The 21,841-nt window shown below is 60.6% G+C and overlaps 1 protein-coding gene across 2 annotated transcripts in view; it reads left to right on the forward strand.

Moving 5' to 3' along the window:
• Window positions 1-21,841, forward strand: part of WWP2 (WW domain containing E3 ubiquitin protein ligase 2) — a 31,125-nt gene that overhangs the window by 4,914 nt on the left and 4,370 nt on the right. Inside the window, exons 5-17 of one of the 2 annotated variants that reach the window (XM_058813264.1) lie at window positions 3,784-3,942; window positions 4,598-4,694; window positions 9,034-9,281; window positions 10,231-10,447; window positions 14,364-14,453; window positions 14,747-14,921; window positions 17,679-17,733; window positions 19,227-19,308; window positions 19,568-19,696; window positions 19,845-19,923; window positions 20,038-20,109; window positions 20,210-20,298; window positions 21,320-21,479. In XM_058813264.1, the coding sequence (XP_058669247.1) occupies window positions 3,784-3,942; window positions 4,598-4,694; window positions 9,034-9,281; window positions 10,231-10,447; window positions 14,364-14,453; window positions 14,747-14,921; window positions 17,679-17,733; window positions 19,227-19,308; window positions 19,568-19,696; window positions 19,845-19,923; window positions 20,038-20,109; window positions 20,210-20,298; window positions 21,320-21,479 (1,652 nt within the window). The remainder of the gene's footprint in view (window positions 1-3,783; window positions 3,943-4,597; window positions 4,695-9,033; window positions 9,282-10,230; window positions 10,448-14,363; window positions 14,454-14,746; window positions 14,922-17,678; window positions 17,734-19,226; window positions 19,309-19,567; window positions 19,697-19,844; window positions 19,924-20,037; window positions 20,110-20,209; window positions 20,299-21,319; window positions 21,480-21,841) is intronic. The other variant, XM_058813265.1, reaches the window with a different exon arrangement.

Below are 21,841 nucleotides of genomic sequence, written 5' to 3' on the forward strand. Positions count from 1 at the left end.
GAGTGTAGCTGTGGCCCTGGGTTGGGTTCCTGTGGCTCTCCTCGGTGGGCAGGACAGTATCCTCACTGCTGGTGACACCTGTGGCAGTGTGTGCCAGGCTGCTGCTGTCAGCCCTCCTGCCAGGCGTGCCTCACTGCAGGGGGAAAGGTTCCAGCTCTGAGGGCTGGAGCATGGGAAGAGAGCTCAGCAATGGGGCCTGAGCTGCCGTGAGAGGCTCTGGAGTGGCAGCCTGGCTGTGCAGGACAGCCGGGGCTCGGCCGTGCTTCCTGCGGCCCCTGCGCTGGCCCGCAGCCCCTCCCGCCTTGCCGGGGATTGGCGGGGACGTGGGGAGGTGGGTCAGGGCCGGCTCAGGCACCAGCAGGGGCTGGAGCCTTCCAGGAGCCGAGCTGCTCCCAGGGCTCCCATAAAACAGCTCGTTTGCCGTGGCACGCCCCCGGCCCTGAACAGAGGCTGCTCTTTGTTCCCGGGCTCCGGGAGCTGCCGGCCCCGGCCAGCCCCGCATCCCGGGCTGTGGGGATCCCTGCTGCGGTGCCCCAGGCAGAGTGGCTGGAACTGTGGCCTCCTGGGGTCCTCCAGGACACCAGCAGCAATTCCCAGCCTCTGGAAAACTGCAGCTCCACCCCATGGTGGCTGTGATGCCAAGGAGCTGTGCTGTGCTGCGCTGCATGTCCCAGCAGCTCTGTGAGCTGGCTCTGCATGGCCAGGGTGTAATCCCACAAAACTGGCCATCCAGCCAATAGGTCACTAGGGGGTTGGAGAGGGCCCACCCCATGTCACCTTTTAGAGGAAAGAAAGGTGATGCAGATAATAAAGGTACAGAAACCTGAGGCCCTCCTGGTTATCCCTGGCAGATAAATGGAGTGGGACACTGTTGTCTCCAAGCCGCTGGTGGTTGAGGTTGGATCAGCAGCAAAGGCAAAGCTTCCCTGGGGAGGCTTTCATGGGACACTAAAGATGATCCCTTCCCCTAAACTCTGTGTTCCTTCTTGGTTTGGGAATGTCTGTAATGTCTGTAGAAGGTTTATCTTGCCCCGTGCTTGTTCCTGGAGGGACTGTCGCCACGGCATGGATGGGAATGCACAAAGGCTGAGCCAGTCTTCACCTGCTCGGCACCAGGGAGCTTTGATTCATCCCAGACAAAACCTGGACGATCACATGGAGCTGTTGGAAAGGGGACTGGCCTTTGCATCCAGTGGGACTGGGCAAAGAGCTTGGCACGAGGTTTGGGAAGCTGAGACACTGGGAAGCTCATTTTGGCTGTTTGTCTGAAAATCTTCTGGGATGCAGCTGTGGAGATGGAGCCATCTCACACAGGGTGTTCCAGAGGAGCTGCCCATCCTGTGTGGCAGCTCCCTGGGGTCAGACACGTGTGGTTCCTGGGGCTCTCAGGGCTGGGGCTCAGCCCGAGGCCGTTATCACGCTGGCTGCTCCGGCCTCGTGTAGCGGAACCGTAAATCCGCTTAATGGGCTGGGTGGGAATTCCAGCTCACCTCTGCTAAATGGGAGCTCTGATGCTGCGTGCAGGGCACTGGAAGTAGCTGAACTGAGACCTTATTCAGGACCAAATCACCCCCCGACCCCCTCCCAAAATAATAATAATCCCTCTGCCATTCTGGGACAGAGGCAGCCTTTGTGCCGGGCCCTCCGGGGGACCGGCCGTCGGAGCAGCAGCAATGTCCCTTTGTGCGTCCCGCATGCTGCACGGGGACAGGGAGGGGAAGGTTCTGCCAGTGTTTATTTTCTTTAAAAAAGCTGGAGGGGTGTGGAGGGGGGAGAAGGAAGCCGGCTGGGAGGTTCATGTTCATATCCTCCACTTGGAGACACCTTGTCTTTGCGCCCCAGCCGGGCGCCCGCACAATGAGCGCTTGTGCGGCCCCGGAGCGCGGCGCGCGCGGAGGGGGATGGAGGCACCCTGGAGAAAATGTGGATTCCTACGGCTTGGAGGAGCCAGGGGGGAAACAGGGTCTGGATTTGTTCTGGGTTTTGGCCGTGCTCAGTAGCATCTTCTGTCTTGGGCTCTTAAAACTGTCTGTGAGGTCGGTTTCCTATGGAAGCAAGCGGAGTGCCGCTCCGTGAGGCAGAGGGGCAGACCAGGCTCAGCAGGATCCCTTGTTGGATGATGGTGATCAGTGACAGAGCTGTGCCCCTGTGAGTGTGTGCCCCTGTTGTGCAGGTGACACCTGCCTTCTTGGCACTAAAAACTGGAAACTTGCCTCAGATCCATGAGTGCTGCCTGTCCCACAGCCCCGTGTCACTGCAGACGCCGTGTCATTGCAGACCCCATGTCACTGCATTCTGGGGGGCCTTGGAGAAGGAAGTTCAAGTCCCAGTGTGGGACAGCTCGCAGCTAGAGGTGGGACAAGGGCTCTGTGGGGGTGTGCTCCCATCCTGCTCCTGCTGCCCAAGCCGCACCCCATCCCCGCGTCACACCGGGACAAAGCAGGTTGCTAAAAAATGGTGCCATTGTGTCATGAGCAATCCGTGTATAATAAAAATATTATTTGAGCAAATGAGTCAGGAAGCGTCTGGGCTAGTGTCCCAGGCTGGTGCAGCCAAGTTTTTCTGGCCTTCAGTGACGGTGTTTCAGTCTGGCTGGCACTGGCAGGCATTGCTGTGGTGGGGTGGGTGCTGAGGGCTGTGCTGTGCCCCCATTGCCCCCAGGGACCAGCAGAGCCAAGGTGGTGAAGTCAGACTGGCTCACACAGGAGGGAGTGGAGCTGGCAGCTGTCTCCAGGAGCCTCCCAGAACCTTCTCCCATGGCACCCTCTCCAGAACCTTCTGTGAATGCTGTCCAGTGCTGCAGCAGAGTGTTCCTGGTTGGGGACAGCCCTCTGTGCTGGTTTTGTTCAGTGGAGTCAATGCACAGGGATGTAGATGGAGGGATGCTCACCGCCATGCAGGGCCCCTCTTGCCCCTTGTGTCATCTTAAAGGAGCCCCTCAGTTTGGGAAGGACTTTGAGACATTCGAGTGCATCCAGAGGAGGCAATGAGGCTGGAGAGGGACTGGGAACACAAACCCTGTGAGGAACCACTGAGGGAGCTGGGGGTGCTCAGCCTGGAGAAAAGGAGACTCAGAGCTGACCTCATCACTCTCTGCAGCTCCTGAAAGGTGCCTGTGCTCAGATGGGGTTGGGCTCTTTCTCCAGGCAGCACTGACAAAACCAGAGGACACCGCCTTAAGCTATGCCAAGGGAAATTTAGGTTGGATATTAGGAAAGAGTTTTTTATGGAAAGAGTGATAAAGTTCTGGAATGGCCTGCCCAGGGAGGTGGTGGAGTCACCATCCCTGGGTGTGTTTAAAAAAAGATTGGATGTGGCACTTGGCGCCATGGTTTAGTTGAGGTGTTAGGGCATGGGCTGGACTTCATGGTCTTGAAGGTCTCTTCCAGCCTGGTGGTTCTGTGAAATCCCTTGGCTTTCCTGCTGGGATCTGCCCTGCAGCCCCAGCTCTTGGCTCTGTGAGCAATGGGGTTCTGGGTGTCACAGCCAGGGCCCCTGGGGCAGCTGCAGCCCCACTTAAGGGGTGAAGGGATCCTGAGGGCTGGTGCAGAGGGATCTTCCTCAGGAGCGGGTGGTGGGACCGGCCGGGGTCCTCTGGCAGGGCTGGTAGGTGTGTGTATGTGTGGGGCCAGCACTGGGGGCCCTGAGGGCGTGGGCACATTGTCCTTTGGGATGGGGAGGCCAGGGAGGCTGGCACGGGGCTGGGGCAGAGGAGCCACCCCTGCCAGGCCGGTACCCCGGTGGTGATGGGGGTCTCTCTCTCTCCGTGTCTGTCTGTGGCAGTGGAGAACAGGCAGCTGACCCTGGACCTGCAGACGGAGAACAAAGGCAGCGTTGTGTCGGGCGGAGAGCTGACGGTGTTCCTGGACGGGCCGGCTGTTGCTCTGGGCAGCGTTCCCGTTGTTCCCGACGGCAGCGTGGGCTCCGAGGGTGAGTGTGAGGGTGAGTGTGGGTGTGAGTGTGAGCACGGGGAGCAGGGTGAGCTCCGGTGCCCCGGGCCAGCACCCACCTCTGCCCCCCGAGGCCCTGCCCAGCCCGGGCCAGCCCCGTGGGCTCCCGCCGGTGCAGGAGTGCAATGGGAGCGGCCACGGGCTCCCAGCAGCCTCCCCTGCAGCCGGGGAGGAGCAGCCCTTCTGCAGCCCTCCTCCAGCCTTCCACACCCATCAGCCCCTTCCCTGGCTGGGAGGGCTGGGGAAATGGTGTCAGTGCCTGCTGATCCACTCACGAGAGCTCCCCGTGCCAGGGCATCTGTGGGGTCATGGGCTGGTGGCTGATCTCTCAGGGTTGCCAGGAGAGCAAAGCTTGTACAGAACAAGGCTTGGTGCATTGCTTTCCGTTGGCTCCTTCTCTTTGTCTCTGGAAAACAAAACCTGTGAAATCTGGGAGCTGTGGATGCAGTGCTGTCCTGGCACTGCCAGCTGTGCAGAGTCCTGTGTCCTGCTGGGGGTGCTGGGCTGTGTGGTGTGAGGCAGGGGGTCCTTGGGTGCTGGGGATCTGTCCTGCAGGGGATGGGGCTGTTGTGCTTTTGGGGCTCCTTTCTGGAAGGAGGGTAGGTGGTTCAGCCCTTTTCTTCACCCCTTGTTCTTCCCCCATGCAGGGTCCCAGGTGCCTGGACGGGACCCCAGCAACACAGCTGTGGCCACGGAGGGCCAGCACCAACCTCCCAGCACCAACTGCTTTGGCAGCAGACCAAGGTGAGGGTCCCATGCTCTGTGTCCATTGCTGGGGGTTGCTGTGGCTGTGTCTGGATTGTCCTTGTGCTGTGCACCCCACTCCAGATCTCCCAGTGAGCCCCTGTCACACAGCACACGGCAGGGCTGTGCTGGGGACAGCAGAGCTGGGAGTGCAGAGAGTGACTGTGCAGCTGGGCTGGGGCTGGCCTGAGCCTCTCCTAAAGTGTGGTGTCTCAAGGAATAGCAAGTCTGTGATGGCTCAGAGAGTTTCCACCAGTTGCTCCACTGGCAGCTGAAAAAATGATCTGTCTGAGAATGGGGCAGGCTGTGATGAGGCAAACCAGCAAAGTGGGATCCCTTAAATAGGGATAACGGGAGCCCCAGCACCTGAGCACAGCCCTGGCCAGGCTGGGAAGCACGATGCCCCTCCAGGCAATGGCCAGAGGGAGATGCTAACAAAGGTCCAGGGAGAGCAGGATGAGCAGAGCTGCAGGGAAATAACAGCTGCTTCCAAAGGAAGTGAGCTGCCTGGGCAGCAGGCCATCCTCAGCTGGCTCCGTGCCCTGCCCTGCCCTGCCTCCTTGCCGGGCTGGAGTGGCTCAGGCTGCTCCTTTTGGAGCTGTGGTTACTGAGAGACGTGTCACACTGTCAACATGCAGTTGAATTTAACACCTATTTATATTTCCAGAGCATGGCAGTGGCCCAGCAGCCTGTGCAGATGTTCTGGGTAGGAGTGTGGCTGTGGAGAGGGCGTCTGCAGCCTGTCCCTGGGAGGTTCTGCGTGGCCCAGGCTCAGGAGCACTCTCAGCTACCAGCTTCACACCTCAAGCTCTTCTGCTCCTTCTTTATCTGCTGGGCACACACCACAGTTGATGTTTTTGGCTCAAAAAGTGACCTTGTCTTTCCATGCTGTGTGTTCATCTTCCACCCCAGGAGGGAGAGGGATGGGAATTGGGAGCAGTTTGTGAACACACAGTTTGTGAACACCCTTTTGTGGTGGCTGCTCCTGTTGATTCCTGCTGTCCAGGTGTTGGAGCCTCCCCAGGGATGGGAAGTGCTCAGTGACCCGGCTGAGCTGGGCTTGGCAGGCCCTTAGCAGCTCTCAGGAGGTGCCAGAAAACCTGCAAAGAAAATTCTGGTTTGGGAGGCTGAGCCTGGGCACTGCTTGTTGCCCATTCCCCACTGCCTGCCCATCGGCTGTGAGGATTTTGTGCCTCAGCTGTCACCTTGAGTGTGGTGAGGTCTGGCCAGGATTGTGCAGGGCACCTTGGGACACCTGCCAGGTGTGCCTGCCATCAGCCATATCCCCTGGCAGCCCTGCTGTGCAAAGCTCTGAGCGAGCTCTCGGTCCATGCTGTACTACCTGAATTTGGGCTGCTCTGGACATACCTACTCAGTTTGATGTGGTGCTGCTCCGTGGGGCAGAGCACTGCTCTCTGTACCCACAGAGGAGGCAGCTCCAGGGTGGAATGTGGGTCCCTTGCACTTGGGAATGTTGTTTGATGGTTGCTGTGTTTATACACAGAGCCGTGTTTATTTTCTTGGGCTTGGTGATGGATGCTGGCAAAGTCGCTCAGCGGCAGGATGGGAAGAAAAGGGGCATTCTTTGCTCCTCAGCTATTTCCACACTGTCCCTGCAAGGGAAATTGCTTGGTCAGGGCTTCTCTTTCTTCTCCTGAACAAATGTCATCTTGGGATTTGCTGCTAATCTTGGTGATTGGGTGTGAAATTCCACAGCCGTCTGTGCAGGGAGAGAGGGAGCTCTGGCTGAGAGCTGGGCCATGGGTGCCACAGCCCCTGTTTGTGGAGGCCCTGGCACAAGGTGCCCAGAGCAGCTGTGGCTGCCCCATCCCTGGCAGTGCCCAAGGCCAGGTTGGACAGAGTTTGGAGCACCCTGGGATAGTGGAAGGTGTCCCTGCCCATGGCAGGAGCTGGAACGAGAGTGAGCTTTCAGGTCCCTTGGCGCCCAAACTATTCCATGCTTGTCTCATTTGGGTGCTGGGGGATGTGCCTGCCTCCCCCCTTTGGCAGGGACAGGGGGAATTTCTCAGCTCTGTGTTTTGGGGGCTGTGCTCTCGCTGCCTGCATGGCACTGAGGCTCTCCTGGTTGTATCCCAGGGCTAGTGCCCTGCTCCCCAGAGCCAGTGCTGCTCCAGCCTGTGCTCTGCCCTCCTCCTCCTCGGCCACAGCTTGGGCTCTGATGTGCTGAGTGAGGCTGAGACAGGCTGCCACATCTGCTGCATCTCCTGAGGGACCCTCTGGCCATCCCAGCTGCAGATCTGGCCATTCCTGAGTTTCTTGGCTGGGGTCTGTGTTGGCCACCATGGCGAGGGGACTCTGCCTTGGCAGAAGGGGAAGAGGAAGGGTTGATGTCACGTGGCTGATGCCACTTTACTCTTTGGCATCATCTGCCCCAGCCCAGGAGGGGCAGTGGGGCAGCCAGCCAAGGTCCCAGAGTCGATGGGGGACAGCAGGGTCTTGTCCCCAGTGTGGGACAGGGGCTGCCATCCACACACCCCTGTCCATCCCACCCTGTGTTCCATCCGTGCTCTGCCTGGCTTTTTCCTTGCTCCCGTTTTAGCACACGCTCCCATCCCACCGTGCTCTGTGGCCTCTCTGGGTTTGTTTCCAGTGTCTATTAAAAGACAATGCCCAGATGGGAGCACTTGTAGGAGGGCTGGGCTGGCTAATTCAGGCTGGTAACCCTGTGCCGCCGGCTGGCAGCCTGGAAACATCCTGTTTTGTTTTCTAAAAACTCCCTGGACACTTCTGAGCTCATCTGTGCTGAGGAGGGCAGGGACCAGCCCATCTCATGCTAGGAAGGTTGCTCCCAGTGGGACAGGCTGGTGGCACCTGCCTGCTCTCCTGTGGCCAGGGCTCGGGGGGCTGTGCTGCCTTCGGCCTCCCCATGGGGGGAAATGTGGGGAGAGGTCCCAGCCAGCTTTTGGGAGGGAGGTGGGTGGTACCAGTGTGCTCTGCTGAGCCCTGGCAGTGAGGGGGCCCCTTCACCTCCTGATGGGGCAGAGGAGCCTCTTCTCTCCCCACAGATGCCCCATGTTGCTGGGTGCTGGTGGCCAAAGCAAACCCCAGCACGGAGCTGTGTCTGGGGGCCAGCTGGGGTTTCAGGGAATTCACTGTCTGAGGAGCCCCTCCAGGAGCCCCTGGCTGGGGGTCTGTGCCTCACTCAAGTGGTCACAGCAGCTCCTGCTCTGCTCGTGGCCCTCATGTAATCTATTTTCAACAATTCTCCTGCTTTCCCATGTCTCCTCCCAGTCCCAGCCCTGCCATGAGCTGCTCCCCAAGGAGAGAGCTTTGGAGCGAGTGGGAGGGCTCCAGTTGCTGGAGCTGCTGAGAGTGGCATGACTGATCTGTGCCCTGTAGCTGCCAAGCTGCTGTCCCCTCCCAGCACCAGCCCTGAGACTTGGGGACAGTCTGTGGGTTTTGCCCTTTTAAGGTAGATTTTGGCTGGGAGAAACTGATGTCCTTTTCCCTGCAGTCTCTACCCTCTGTGGTTGCTGCCTGGGCTGCCAGCCTGGCTGGAGGTGCCTGGGCTCTGCCTCTGCTGCTCAGGCCCCCCAGATTTGGGATGACAGCATCTCCCCTCCTGCCCTGTCCCCTTCCTTGCTCACAGGAATGAATTCTTAAGGTGAAACCCAGTTTTTTCAGGAATGCCTTTGTGCTGCTCTGGGGGTCCTGGATGGTCCAAGGCAGTGAGTTTGCTTGGGGGAGCTGCAGGTGCTCTGCCAGGGAAGGTTGGGCTGCCCTGGCCATGGAGAATGGTGGCAGGTGAGCTCCAGGGTGGCAGTGACCCCTGGAGATGGAGCCAGCTGCACCTGAGCTGGTCACAACTCGTGCTGTGATTTCAGCTCTCACCTTTCCTGACTGCTGGTTCCCTCCTTTTCTGGAGGCCACAGCTGTCCTGGGAGCACCTTCCTCACCTGCCTCTGGGCGAGGCTTGGAGCCAGGCACGAGGCACTGGAGAGGGTCCTCACCATGGTGCAGGACCCGGGGCTGGTGTGGGATCTCCTGGGATGGAGCAAGCTGGGATCCTCTCTGGTGAGCAGCTGTCTGCCTGTGAGCATCCAGGGTCACTCCGTGGCATGTGGAGTGCCCACCTGTGAACAAAGCAAGGTGGTGTCACCCAGGTGACCCCTCCATGGCTCTCTGCCACCAGCAGGTGTGTGCCAGGACTGGGGGCAGGTCTGAGCAGGCAGCATGAGCAGAGGCACAGAACCATATCCTGGCCTTCCCAGGGGACACGGGTGGCTGTGCTGGGTGGAAGCAGCAGGAGCCCAGGTGAAAAGGCAGCAGTGGTGTTCCCCATGTGACGTCTCTGACCTGCCGTGCTCCTCCCTTGCAGGACACACCGACATGCGGCCGGAGCAGCGCGGGGAAACGCGGGCAGCGGAGAGCAAAGTCCCAGTGCCAGGAGCCGGCACCGGCAGCAGGCCAAGAGCTCGCAGCACACCAGCACGGCCACCAGCATGGCCAATGGCACGGCCACCAGCATGGCCAACGGCGTGGCCAACGGTGTGGCCACCAGCACGGCCAATGGCGTGGCCAACGGCACGGCCACCAGCACGGCCACCAGCATGGCCAACGGCACAGGTGACCATGGGAGGTGGGGGCAGAGCTCAGGGATATTCACTGGGGAGAAAATGAGTGCTGAGATTCATAATGCATCCTGTAGTGCCCAGGAATTTTGTCCCTGTGCATTGGTGGGTCTCATTCTGTCTCTTCTACAGAGCATCTGTTGCTCTCCCTTCCATGAGGGTTTATACTGCTTTTTCCTACAATGCTTCTAAATGTTTGGCCTTCCCTTACAGTTTTTTACGTTTCTCAGCTCTAGCTCCTGGAAATATGTCTGCATCCCTCACTCCTTTGTTCCTTGTTCGTGGATTTTTATAAAGCTTTTGTTTTACCACTCCAGCCACGATATCTTGTACCAAAGGTCCTCCTCAGCTGGGCTGCCAGGTCTCAGGGTTTTGGTATCCAGTAAATATTCCTCTAAAAAATTCCCTTTCAAGTTTTTGCTCTGCATTTTCCTCCTCAACAGTTTTCTTTGTAGTTTTCCTTTGCTCTGTCTCTTTCTTCCCTTTTCCAAAGGTTCGGTGGAATCCAGCAACCTTTAGCTCTTTGCAGTGCTGCTGACTTGTGGAGCCTGGGTTTCACTCTGCCTCAGGGGAGATGCTGTACCCACTGTATTGGAGCTCCTGCTCTTTCCCCAATTTCCCATCTGGGATGCAGCATTTTTCCAATGACAGAACAGACCCTGGGCACAAATGCAAAGCACCATCTTAGGATGGAGGCGATGGCAGTGGTTCCCAGAGGGGTCTGGGTGAAGCAGGTGCTGCCTTTGCTGCAGGCTGGCAGCGCCGAGAGTGCCGTGCTTGGCTTGTCACCCACCACGTGCTCTGTTTGCTGGGAAGCTCAGCCAGCCCTGGTGCCCTCCCCGTGCTGACCTGCTGCCCTGGTGCCCTCCTCGTGCTGACCTGGTGCCCTCCTCGTGCTGACCTGGTGCCCTCCTCGTGCTGACCTGCTGCCTGTGTCTCTGCAGTGAACGGGGACGCCGTGGCTGCCGTGGACATGGATGAGGACAGGCCGGCAGCAGGGCCCAGCATTCCCAGCCCGGCGGCGCCTGGCACGGCCGAGGGCTCCTCTGCTCCTGCCCCTCCTGCCCTCAGCGGCTCCAGGGAGGCAGAGGAGGCGGCCTCGGGCTCCAGCGCCCCCCCGGCCCGGGCAGCCGTGCTCGCCCTGGATGCTCTGCCCCCCGGGTAAGCTCTGCCCCCCGGGTAAGCTCTGCCCCCGGGTAAGCTCTGCCACCCGGGTAAGCTTTGCCCCCGGGTAAGCTCTGCCACCCGGGTAAGCTCTGCCCCCGGGTAAGCTCTGCCTGGGGCACTGCTGTGTGCTGGGAGCAGGGGCTGTTTGAGGGAGGGAAAGAGCTGCCCCAGGCGCTGCTGGAGATGCTGGTGCTCAGTGGAACAGGGAGGGTCTGGGGCAGGTGCTGGGGATCCTGTGCCCCTTTCCTGGCACAGCTGGTGCTCCCTGTCCTGCCTGCTGCCCAGGACTCTGGGCTGGGGTCTGGCCTGCGCCCGCTGGGTGTTTGGGGCACTGAACAGTTTGGGGTGGCATCTCTGCCCGTGGAACAGCAGAGCCCTCTGCTCTCAGGGGATCAGTCAGAGGGAAACGCACAGGAGACTGAGTGTGGATTTTGAGGGAACTCCCACTGAGCAGGAGAGCACAGACATGCTCTGGGGACACCACAGAGGCATTGGCCACTGCTGGGGACAGGACCCTCGAGTTGTGGTGCTCATTCTCCCTGGTGCAGATGCTGCTCATCCTCCTCCTCCTCCAGGGGACGTTGGGAAGGGGTTGGAGGGGAGTGGGAGCTGCTGGCTGGGGGTGGGGGGGCAGCATTTGGGGTCTGGGCTCAGCCCCCCGTGTGCTGCAGCTGCCCCGTTCTCCCCGTGTGTCAGAGCGTTCTGGGGGGGTGGAACGGGCTGTGTTGGGGATGAAGGGAGCTGTTTGTTTTGCTTTGGCTGGGGCGATGCCTGGAAGGTCAGGCCCCGCTCGCGTGTCAGTCACAGGTAATTAGGGTTAACGGCTCACTGTGCCTTTATGCACCAGTGTGAGGGGTTCTGTTCTCCTGGCCTGGGCGCTTCCTGTTTCCAGGCAGCTGGAAAAGTCCAGTGCTCTCAAAAAGGCCTTTATTCCAGCCACAGCTTATGGCCCTTTCTGCTCCTACCAGGTAGACTGAAGGTCTCCTTCTCCCCACCTGGGGTTGGAAACAGGCTGTTGTTTCTTTGTGGGACGGGGAAGCCTGCAGATAGCTCTGGGTTCCAGAGGCTGCAGGCACTGCTTTCTGAGACACACCAGCCTGGGTTTACCTGGCCCAGCCACATGGAAAGGTGGCCCTGTCCTCCTTGCCCATCTCCTGAGGAGCTCACACCAGAGAATGGGTGTGTCAGAGCAGGGAGGAGGATAAAGCTGTTGTGCTTTGGGAGCTGGATGGAGAGGAACACTGAAGGGATAGTGAAGATTCTCCAGGCTGAGCTCCTGGGTCTCCGGAGACACCTTTGATTAGCACCTTCTGTGCTGACTGTGGGATCTGTAGGGGCAAAGAGGGCAGCATGAGTTGTGTTTGTGCTGTGCTGGCCTGGGCAGGGGACAGCAGAGATCAGGGGCTTCCCAGGTGAAGGACATCAGGGAGTTGAATGCATTGAGGTCTCCACATGTAAGCCCTTCCAGGGAGCTGCCAGAGCAGGTCCTGGGCTAACGGGGATTTGCTGAACTGGATTGCACAGCACTGTGTCCCTGGGGTGGTGTAAATGAGCTGCTGGAGTTCTGAGCCCTGATCCAGGGAGGCTGGTTTTTGGCGGGCTCCCCTCACCACGGAATTATTCTGACTGGTGGTTTGGGGCCCAGCTTGGGAGATGGGGCTGCAGGAGAGCCCCTTGCTGGGCTGGCTGTGAGAGCACTGCAGGGCCCATGGGAGTGGCTCCTGCCCTGCCCCTCCAGGAGCAAAGTCCCCTGCAGAACTGCCAGGCACGTCCCTGCCGAGCCCTGCCCTGTTCTGAGTGTCTCCTTCCTTCCCTGGGAGCGTGGGGAGCACTCTGGAGAGTGGCCCCAGCCTCCCTGCTCATTCTGGTCTCTCACAGACACTTGGGTTCACGTGGGGATCCCGAGCGATTTGCTGTGCTCAGATCTCTGTGTCTCAGCATCTGCCCCAGGTGTGGCGGCTCAAAGGCATCCCTCACACAACTGGGAGTCTGTCCTAGGGGCTGGAAGGAGTTCTGAGTGATTCCAGTGCCCAAAGGCTCCCTCTCATCCCCTGGGCAGTGTTCCCTGTGGAGCCAGCAGTGTGTGTGGTGCCCGAGGCTTTGGGGGTCCCAGCTGCTGGGCTGCCAGGCTGGATTGGCACCGAGGGAGGGGAGGGGGCTGCTGGCTGTGGGTCCTGTCAGGGATGATCCGTGTGGGACAGGCAGCGGGTGTGAGGCACAAAGAGGCGCTTTATGCTGCTGGCACAGCCCGGGGCTGTGGTTTCTTACGTAAGGAGGGTGTTTTGTTTGGACTGCAGGGCTGCCTCAGCTCTGCCGCTTCCACTGCCTGTGCCTCCTTGCATCCACGGCCACCGAGAGCCTGTGGGCAGCTGCAGGAGAGCTGGCGGGGACTGACTGGCATGCTGGGTGCTTGGTGCTGCTTGTGGGGAGAGCTCCCACTGTCCAGCACTCCCAAAACCATGGATCTCCCATGCTGGGGGCTGTGTGGAGCTGGGCAAGGTGGTCTGAGCAAGGATGGGTTGTCCCCAGTGTCCCCATCCCTGAGTGGCAGCAGTAACCACAGTTCATCACCACAGGCTCAGTGAGTGAGCCAGCCCTCATCAGATTCACTCCTCACATCACCCAGGAGCTGCTGGTGAGCACTTTGTCAGCTCATCAGTGTTTTTACAGGGGGTGAGGTGGGGACAGGGGACATCAGGCAGTAGCTGCCACCCCCAGCAGCTCTCCCCAGTCCCACGTGGCTCTTTGCAGTCGTGAGTGCATCCAGAGGGATCCAGAAACCTGGAGGAATTCCCGTCATGGGAATTCTGGTCTCTACAGCTGCAGGAATGGTACCTTCTAAGTCCTCAGAGCTGCATGGATCAGAGCATCTGTTGTTAATGAGACTGGAGGGGCTGTCCAGGGCAGTTCCACTGCCCTAAGAGTGCCTGGACACCTTCTGCCATCCATCTCATGGGGCAGACCTGCTCATGTCTTAGGGCACCCCAGCTGTGCTGATTTTCCCTTTAGAGATTTCACTCTTGTTTCACCTGTCCTGTGGTGATGGCATTGCTGTCCTGTCCGTGGTGATGGCACTGCTCTCCTGTCCGTGGTGATGGCACTGCTGTCCCTGGAGCTGTGGGGCTGAGCTGGGATGAGCCCAGGCTGTGGGGCACCAGCACTGGGAGCAGCTCCATCCCTAGGGCTGCCTGCTGCCTGCCAGCCTGGGCTGGCTCCCCTGCTGCCACACAGAAGCTGGTGTATTAATTTCCTAGAGCTTTTTGTGGTGATTAATTGAGACAGATGATTGAATGGGAGAGAGCCTGTGGGAGCACAAGTGTGGCAGGAGAACACTTTATCTGTCAGCAGCTGCTGGCTCGCCTCCTCTGCTGCAGGATAAAAGCTGACAAGAAAGCATGGGCTGCACAGAGCATTCACCTTTGCCAGGGAGAATTCATGAATGAATTCACACAAAGAATGGCTGCAGCGTGGCCCTGTGAAGCCAGGCTTGCTGTCACCTGGGCTGTCCTCAGGGCCACCCCAGCCCGTGGCCACACATGTGTTTAAGCTGTGGCTGTCAGCAGCAAGCCAGGGATCCCAGCCCCAGCTCAAACACTCCCCTTTGAAGATGTATTAGGAGAAACCAAACAAAAACATCAGAAACACAGGGCATAAAACTGACCCTCTGTGAAATGCTGTGCTGACCTTTCTGGGGGAAATTAGGAGTTTATGCTCCAGTTATGCCTGTTGAGGAAGCAGAGTGCTGCAGCCCCTCTCACAGTCTCCATCCAGGAGAATGTGCCGTGCAGAGCTGTCAGATAAAGGCCGGATCAGATGTGAGGGCCTGGGCTCCCTGACCCAGCAGGGGCAGCACTTGCATGTTCTTGGTGCCAGCAGTACCCCCTGCCTCATGAGTTTGTTTTCCTTGCAGGTGGGAGCAGCGGGAGCTGCCCAATGGGAGAGTCTACTATGTAGACCACAACAACAAGACCACGACGTGGGAGAGACCCCTTCCTCCAGGGTAAGGGGCTGGGGGCTCCAGACCTTGGCTCGGTCACTGTCTCAGAGGTGTTCATGGCATCCTGGTGGGAGCTCCACTGCTGTCCCAGCACCCTGTCAGGCTTCGTGTGCCCTTGCAGGAGCCACTGGAGCAGTTACTCATGCTGTGTGTTTCCTTTTGGTGGGTCCTGGTCCAGAAGAGCCCCTTTAGGTGTGAGAGCAGTGGTTGTGGAGCTGGGCACGGAGCCCTCGTGTCGGAGGGTGGCAGGACCGAGCGGCGCGAGCCCCACAGTGACAATTCCTTGGTGCTTCCAGGTGGGAGAAGCGCGTGGATCCTCGGGGCAGGTACTACTACGTGGACCACAACACCCGCACCACCACGTGGCAGCGCCCCACGGCCGAGTACGTCCGCAACTACGAGCAGTGGCAGTCGCAGCGCAACCAGCTGCAAGGGGCCATGCAGCACTTCAGCCAGAGGTTCCTGTACCAGGTGAGGGCCAGGGTCTCACCTGCCTGGGAGCCACGGGGCGGGGAAGGCGCTCGCTGGGCTCTGTGGGGTCTGTGGGAGCTCGGAGCAGTGCCTGGGTGGGAGCTCACAGGCTCTGAGCTGCCTGCAGAGGCCTTGGGGGAGTGACTTGCTGCTTTTTATAAACCAGCTTGCATGGCCCTGAAGGGTGGTGGGAGGTGTCCTCAGCAGCCTGTCCCCAAGGTTTCTCCAGTGCCAGTGTGGCCAGCCACACGATCTGCTGTGGCTCCCATCAGACAAGCTTTGCTGCTGACCTGTGGGGCTGCAGACCCTGTTGTTGGAGATGAGGGAGCTGAGGGAGCCTGGTGTGTGGCAGGACAGGAGGCTCTGGGGCCTGAGCTCATCACTCCCCAGGTCTCTGTTGGGCTGAGGACAGCCTGGCTGGGTCCTGGAGCTGCAGGCCCGGGGTACAAGTGGAGAGGCCTGCAGGAGCCAGGGACCAGAGAGTGCAGGGAACGAGCTGGACTTGCCACCATCCTCCTGCTTCCTTTGCTGCTTCCCCCATTCCTGGTTTGGGCTGAGTGTTTGCATTTCCTTGCTCAGGGAATGGTCTCAGCCATTCTTTTCCTGGGCAGGGACCACACCTGTCCTGGCCATACCTTCGCCATGGATGTGGTGTGGTGCTGGTGTCTGTGGGCTGCAGGGAGAGCAGTGCCTGGGACAGAGCCAGGCTGGAGCAGCTCTGCCTTCTGGAGCAGTGATCCGGCTCCATGCAGGGGTGAACCTGCACTCGTGCCAGAGGCAGCTGAACAGCTGTGAGGGAAGGTGGACAGTGTACAGGGACCAACTTCTCACTGACTTTTACCTCCCCAGAGAAAGCCAGGAGTCCCAGCTGGCACTGGAGTGGGATCCATCCAGGAGCCCAGCTGCTCTCTTGGGAGGGGGTTAGTGCAAAGTGCTGTCAGTGTGGGACACAGCCAGGGCCAGCTCAGCCCCCTTGTCCCCTGCCTGTCCCTCCCTGGATGTCTCTCCAACCTTTCCAGGCCTCACAGGCAGAGCTGGACCCCAGTGCTGTGCTGGCCCTGCCTGCACCAGGGGCTCCCCTGGGAGGGCTCCCACCGTAACCAGCAGGGCTCAGGGCTGTCCCTCCTCCCTGCCAGCCCAGCCTGGAGCTGCTCCAGGCTCTGCGACTCGCCCTGGCCGCGCTCCGCCGAGGGAGGGACTCAGACTCCAAATTTAGCCTGATGAAACGATTGTACTTTTTGTTTGGAGCTGTGCTGCCAGCAGTGATGGCTCCTGCTCTGCCTCCTGCCCCACAGGGGTTTTCTGCTTGACTTGCTCCTGCCTCCAGCATCCCTCTGTCCTTGCTGGAGGGCATGGCAGGGGGCTGATGAGCAGTGGGGCAGAGCCTGGGAAAGGCACAATCTGGGGGGCTCAGGTGGAACCAGGGGCTGCTCTCCCGGCAGATGCCACATCCTTTGCACAAAGGGTCTCAGGCACAGGGACAGGTTGTTCCCAGGGGCTGTGGGGAGCAGCAGGAGCTCTGCCCTGGTAGCTTTCATTAGCTGTTTTGAGGTGCCAGTGAGGTGGTACCCCATGGCACACTCAGCTGTCTGTGTGGGCAGCCTGTCCTGGCAGGGAGGGAGCAGACATTGCCCCAGTCTGAGCTGTGCTGGCCACACCAGTCCTGGCACAGGGGGTTGGTACAAGAGACAGCTCAGAGAGGGGCACAAACTGTGCCAGGCCATCCTCCGGGTGCTGGCTGCCCCGAGCTGTACCCACCCAGGCTTCGGTGCCTTTCTGGGAGTGGGGGGCCCTGGCACCCCGAGGGCTGCAGGCAGCAGGGCTGGGTCTGGCTGTGTGTGCATTCCTTGTGCCCAGGTGACTCTGATCCATCCCTGTGAGGGAAGCTGGGACACAGCCCCTCTCCAGCAGATGGGTTTTTACCTTTTGGGTAATGATGCGTTTCTCATTTAACCATTAAAAACACTTCCAGCCCCCTCCTGCCCCGGGCCCCGGGGACCCTCCATCCCCAGCAGGGCCGGGGCGGGGTGTGCAGCCCCGGGGCCTGTGCCCGCAGAAAGGCGCTTTGTGGGGCCGGTGCCTGCAGAAAGGCGCTTTGTGGGGCCGGGGGCAGTCCCGGTGCCTGCAGAAAGGCGCTTTGTGGGGCCGGGGGCAGTCCCGGTGCCTGCAGAAAGGCGCTTTGTGGGGCTGGGGGCAGTCCCGGTGCCCCAGAAAGGCGCTTTGTGGGGCCGGGCGGGGGCTCGGAGGGCGCATCCCGCACCGGCCCGGCCCGCGGAGGAGGGGGCCGCCGGCCCGCCAGGAAGCGCGGGGCGTGGACAGCGCTTGTGGGAATGATTTCATTGGAAAGGCCTGCGATATTTTTTCCCCTCTTGTGTGTGGTTCTTGGAGGAGGCTGGAGGTGTATGTGCAGGGGACGCCGAGCAGCCGCGCACGTCCGGAGCCCTCCGGGCCGTCCCGCTGCCCTCGGCCGGCGCAGCCCCTGCCCCTGCCCCGCTGCCCCTTGGCTGCCCAGCCCCTGCTTAGGCTGAGCTTCTGGGCTTTTTTTTTTTTTTTCCCAATTTATTTTTTTATTTGCTTTTGCTTTTTTTTTGTTTCTTTTTTTAATCCCCCTTGAGTGTGCAAGTTTTTTTTTTAGTTCCCTGGGAGCAGTGGGCCAAGGAGAGGCGAGTGGAAGCGGGGCCAGCCGGCTCACCTCCGTGCTCTGCTCCTCCAGCCATCCCGGCTCTGGGGTTTATTCCGTGTTTTTGCTCCCTCTAGTCCTCCGGAGCCCCGTCTGACAATGATCCTCTGGGGCCCCTTCCTCCTGGCTGGGGTAAGTACTGCTCTGCCTCACCTGGCCCTGCATGGCCCCCGGGGACACTCCTGTCACTGGACCAGGACCCTGCCTGTCCCATGGGATGCCAGCAGCTCCCTCACCCCGTGCCTGGCGGTACTGGGAAGGGTGAAGGGTGGCCATGGAGCTAGCACTCCTGTGCTGGGCTGCACGTGGGACTGACTCTGCCTGTGACTAGCATGTTGTCTTATGTGAAATTCAGCTTTTCTTCCCCTGCCTTCCCCTTTTCCTGGAGGAGTTCCCAGCCTCTCTCAGCTGCTGAATGCAGAAGTGCTTGTGATTGTTCTTTGGGATGGGGAAGATCCCCAATTTGGGGGTGGAAGTCCTTGCATGTCCCTGGACCCAACCTCTGATGAGCAGGGATCTGTTCTCTGCTGTGCTGCCTCCTGGGATGCTCTGCCTGGCTCTGGAGCAGGGCTGGGAGCTGGCAGGAGCAGAGCTGGTCATCCCCAAATGGCCCAAGCATTGTGTGCTGGGACATTTTGAAAAGTCCCTGTGCCACCCCCAGGACAGAGAGAACCCCTCCATAGTGAGAGCATCCCTGGAGAGGGCAGGCTGGGGTGCTTGGGGGTGCAGCTGGGCTGTGCTGAGCCAGGGAGAGCAGGAGAAGGATTAAAATTGAGGGAGCTAGGAGCAGGACAGAGGGGCCAAGGCTGCTCAGGCAGTCTGCAGGGGCAGTGTCTTTATGGGGGTGGTGGTGGAGCCCCTGCTGGGTGTCCCCTCTCCATCAGCGAGGAGAAGGGACCTGTCCCCAGTGCCAGCTGGGCAGGCACAGCACCGTGGGGTGGGGGCTCCCAGGATGGATGGGATCCCTCATGGATGGGTCGATGCAGTCCTGGCCATAATCCGGGGGCTGCTGCCCACAGTCCAGGAGTGAGATGGAGCGAGGGGCTGGCACTGGCCAGGAGGGGACAGGGAGGTGACAGGGTGTCCCTACCTGCATGGTGCGGGGCTGAGCATGGGTGAGTGACGCAGCACATGGAGGAGGAGGAGGAGGTGTGGGGCACACACAGTGCCAGGGAGGCAGGGGGTGTGTGCAGGGGTGGCTGGGTGTGTGCTGGAGCTGTTTTGTGCCTGTGTGCACACAAGGAGGGAGTGTGTGTGTTCACACACGTGTGCACTGGAGCAGGGCCATGCAGGCAGTTTGGGAAAGCACCTGTGGATCCATGTGAGGGACACTGCTGTGTGTCCCAGGAGGGGCTGTGTGTGCCATGAGGGTGTGTGGCTGAGCACAGCCCCTGGCCTGGCCTGGCAGCACGGTGGCAGCGCTGGCCTCTGCCCTGGCACCTCCTGCACGCTGGCACTGCCGGGCTGAGGCAGCTCGGGCACGCAGAAGGAGTGTGGGGTTTATCCTGCCTTTTCCAAATGAGCCAGGGAGGTGGAATGGGAGAGCTGACAAGTTTCCTTTGAGCTGGGAAGGGGAGGGCTGTTCCCGGGACTCCAGCTAACGCTTTCTCTGCCTTTTCTTCTAGAGAAGAGACAGGACAATGGGCGAGTGTATTACGTGAACCACAACACCCGGACCACGCAGTGGGAAGACCCTCGCACGCAGGGGTAGGTGGCTGTGGGGGAGCAGGGTTTGGGAAGGTGCAGTTCTCCAGGGACTAGCTGCACTGAGGCCATGTGTCCCACAGAGGGAGGGAGAAGCTCTGACAGTGCCGTGGCCGCAGTGCTGCCCAGGCAGGACTCCTCTCCCGGGGTGTGGACAGTCGCTCCCCAGTCCCATGCCATGATCCTGCCTTGTGCCTGGCACAGAGCTGTAGTTGAGGGGGGGCCCCAAAGGCCTGTCTGGTGAGCCCTCCCTTGCCAGCAGGATGATCCAGGAGCCGCCGCTGCCGCCGGGCTGGGAGATGAAGTACACGAACGAGAGCGTGCGCTACTTCGTGGACCACAACACCCGCACCACCACCTTCAAGGACCCGCGCCCGGGCTTCGAGTCGGGGTAAGCCCTGAGCAGCACCTCTGGGGCTCCTGTGGGCTCTGACCGAGGAGAGCTGCGCCCCAGTGACCCTCACCCCACCTGGCTCCTGACGGGGGCTGCTCGGGGCAGGGCAGCACGGGGTGTGACCGGGGCCCTGCTGCTTTGGCAGGAGCAAGCACGGCGGCTCCCCGGGCGCCTACGACCGGAGCTTTCGCTGGAAGTACCACCAGTTCCGCTTCCTCTGCCACGTGAGTAGAGCTGCCGTGGGCAGCTGTGTGGGTGCCCTGAGCCCTGTGGGCAGGTGTGGGTGAGGAGAACCGTGCCAGCCTCACACAGCCCTTTGCCCTTTGCCCTGCCTGCAGTCAAACGCGCTGCCCAGCCACGTGAAGATCAGCGTGTCTCGGCAGACGCTCTTCGAGGACTCCTTCCAGCAGGTAGGGAGGTGCTGGGGCCGTGGAGCCGGGCAGGAGTGCAGCTGGCCTGCAGGAGTTCAGCTGGCCCCAGCCATGGTGACACTGCCCTGCTCGTCCCCAGATCATGAACATGAAGCCGTACGACCTGCGGCGCCGGCTGTACATCATCATGCGCGGGGAGGAGGGTCTGGACTACGGTGGCATCGCCAGGTGAGCGTGGCCTGCTGGGCCACAGGGCCATGCCCTGCCTGTGCCCTGTGTCCTGTGGGGCAGCATAAGGCAGCTGCACTCAGGGCTCCCAGCCCTGGAGCAGAGGAATCCAGGGGCATTCAAATGGGCACTGGCTTTTAGGAGTGGTGGAACACCCTGAAAGCATCACCCCAGCCCGTGCCTTGCAGTGAGAGCACAGGGGACCCAGCTGGGGCTCCCCTGCTGCCCCCAGCTGTGGGGGCAATAGGCTGAGTGGCCTCGTCTCCCTGCAGCAAACAGGCCCTGGTGTTCCCAGACAGTCAGTGTGTGCCAGGGCAGACAGGGTGTGATGTGGTTTCTGCAGCCCTGCTGTTGCCCTGATGATGTTACCACAGGGCATGGGGTGTGGCTTGGCTAGAGGGGATCCTGTGTCCCTGTGAGCCCCCTCTGGCTCACCTGGGACATCTCCTTGGAGCTGGGTTGGCGTGTCCCTGCCCGCTGCCACCCCACGCTCACCTGCTGCCCCTCATGGGGCTGCTACCCCGGCTGCTGCTCCTGCTCCACCTCTCTCCGTGTCCTGCCAGTGGTTTTACCCTATGGTAGGTTACGTCATGCTGTTCTACCACAGGGTAGAACCACGGACAGGATGCCGGGGCTGCCTCCACGTCTGAGGATTCCTGTCTGCCTGCACGGCCGGGGGAGCAAAGCCAGGATGGTGCTGGCCCGAGCTTGGCGTGGGGCTCCCGGGGCAGTGCGTGTGGAGGGACTGGGTGCACTCAGGGTGTGTGTGTGTGTGGGACAGCCCAGCTGGGACTGTGTGTGGCACTTGCTGAGGTTCCCGATGCTCTGAGTGGGGCCTGCAGCGAGCTGGCATCTCCAGAAACACTTCAGAAACCCCACACAGCACCCCGGGGAGGGGAACAGCCTCGCCCAGTCACACCAGTGCCCAGCACCTGCCTGAAGTGGGCACCCACTGGTGCAGGGACATGCACTGTCCCCTCCCTGAGCTCCTTGTCACCGTGTTCCCCTTGTCTCCTTCCAGGGAGTGGTTCTTCCTCCTGTCCCACGAGGTGCTCAACCCCATGTACTGCCTCTTTGAATATGCAGGCAAGAACAACTACTGCCTGCAGATCAACCCTGCCTCCTCCATCAACCCCGACCACCTCACCTACTTCCGCTTCATCGGCCGCTTCATCGCCATGGTGAGAGCCGGGGGTGGCACCAGGGGTTTGTCAGGGGATGGCACCAGGGGTTTGTCAGGGGATGGCACCAGGGGTTTGTCAGGGGGATGGCACCAGGGGTTTGTCAGGGGATGGCACCAGGGGTGTGTCAGGGAGATGGCACCAGGGGTTTGTAGGGGGGGATGGCACCAGGGGTTTGTCAGGGGGGGATGGCACCAGGGGTTTGTCAGGGGATGGCACCAGGGATGTGTCAGGGGGTGGCACCAGGGGTTTGTCAGGGAGATGGCACCAGGGGTTTGTGTCCCCCTGCAGAGCAGGGGACAGGGTGGTGAGCAGGGCATGGGGCAGCTCTGTGTGCTGTGGCTGTGCTGGGCTTGGCACTG

Source organism: Ammospiza caudacuta, chromosome 13 (genome assembly GCF_027887145.1).
Source record: "Ammospiza caudacuta isolate bAmmCau1 chromosome 13, bAmmCau1.pri, whole genome shotgun sequence".
NCBI lineage: Eukaryota > Metazoa > Chordata > Aves > Passeriformes > Passerellidae > Ammospiza > Ammospiza caudacuta.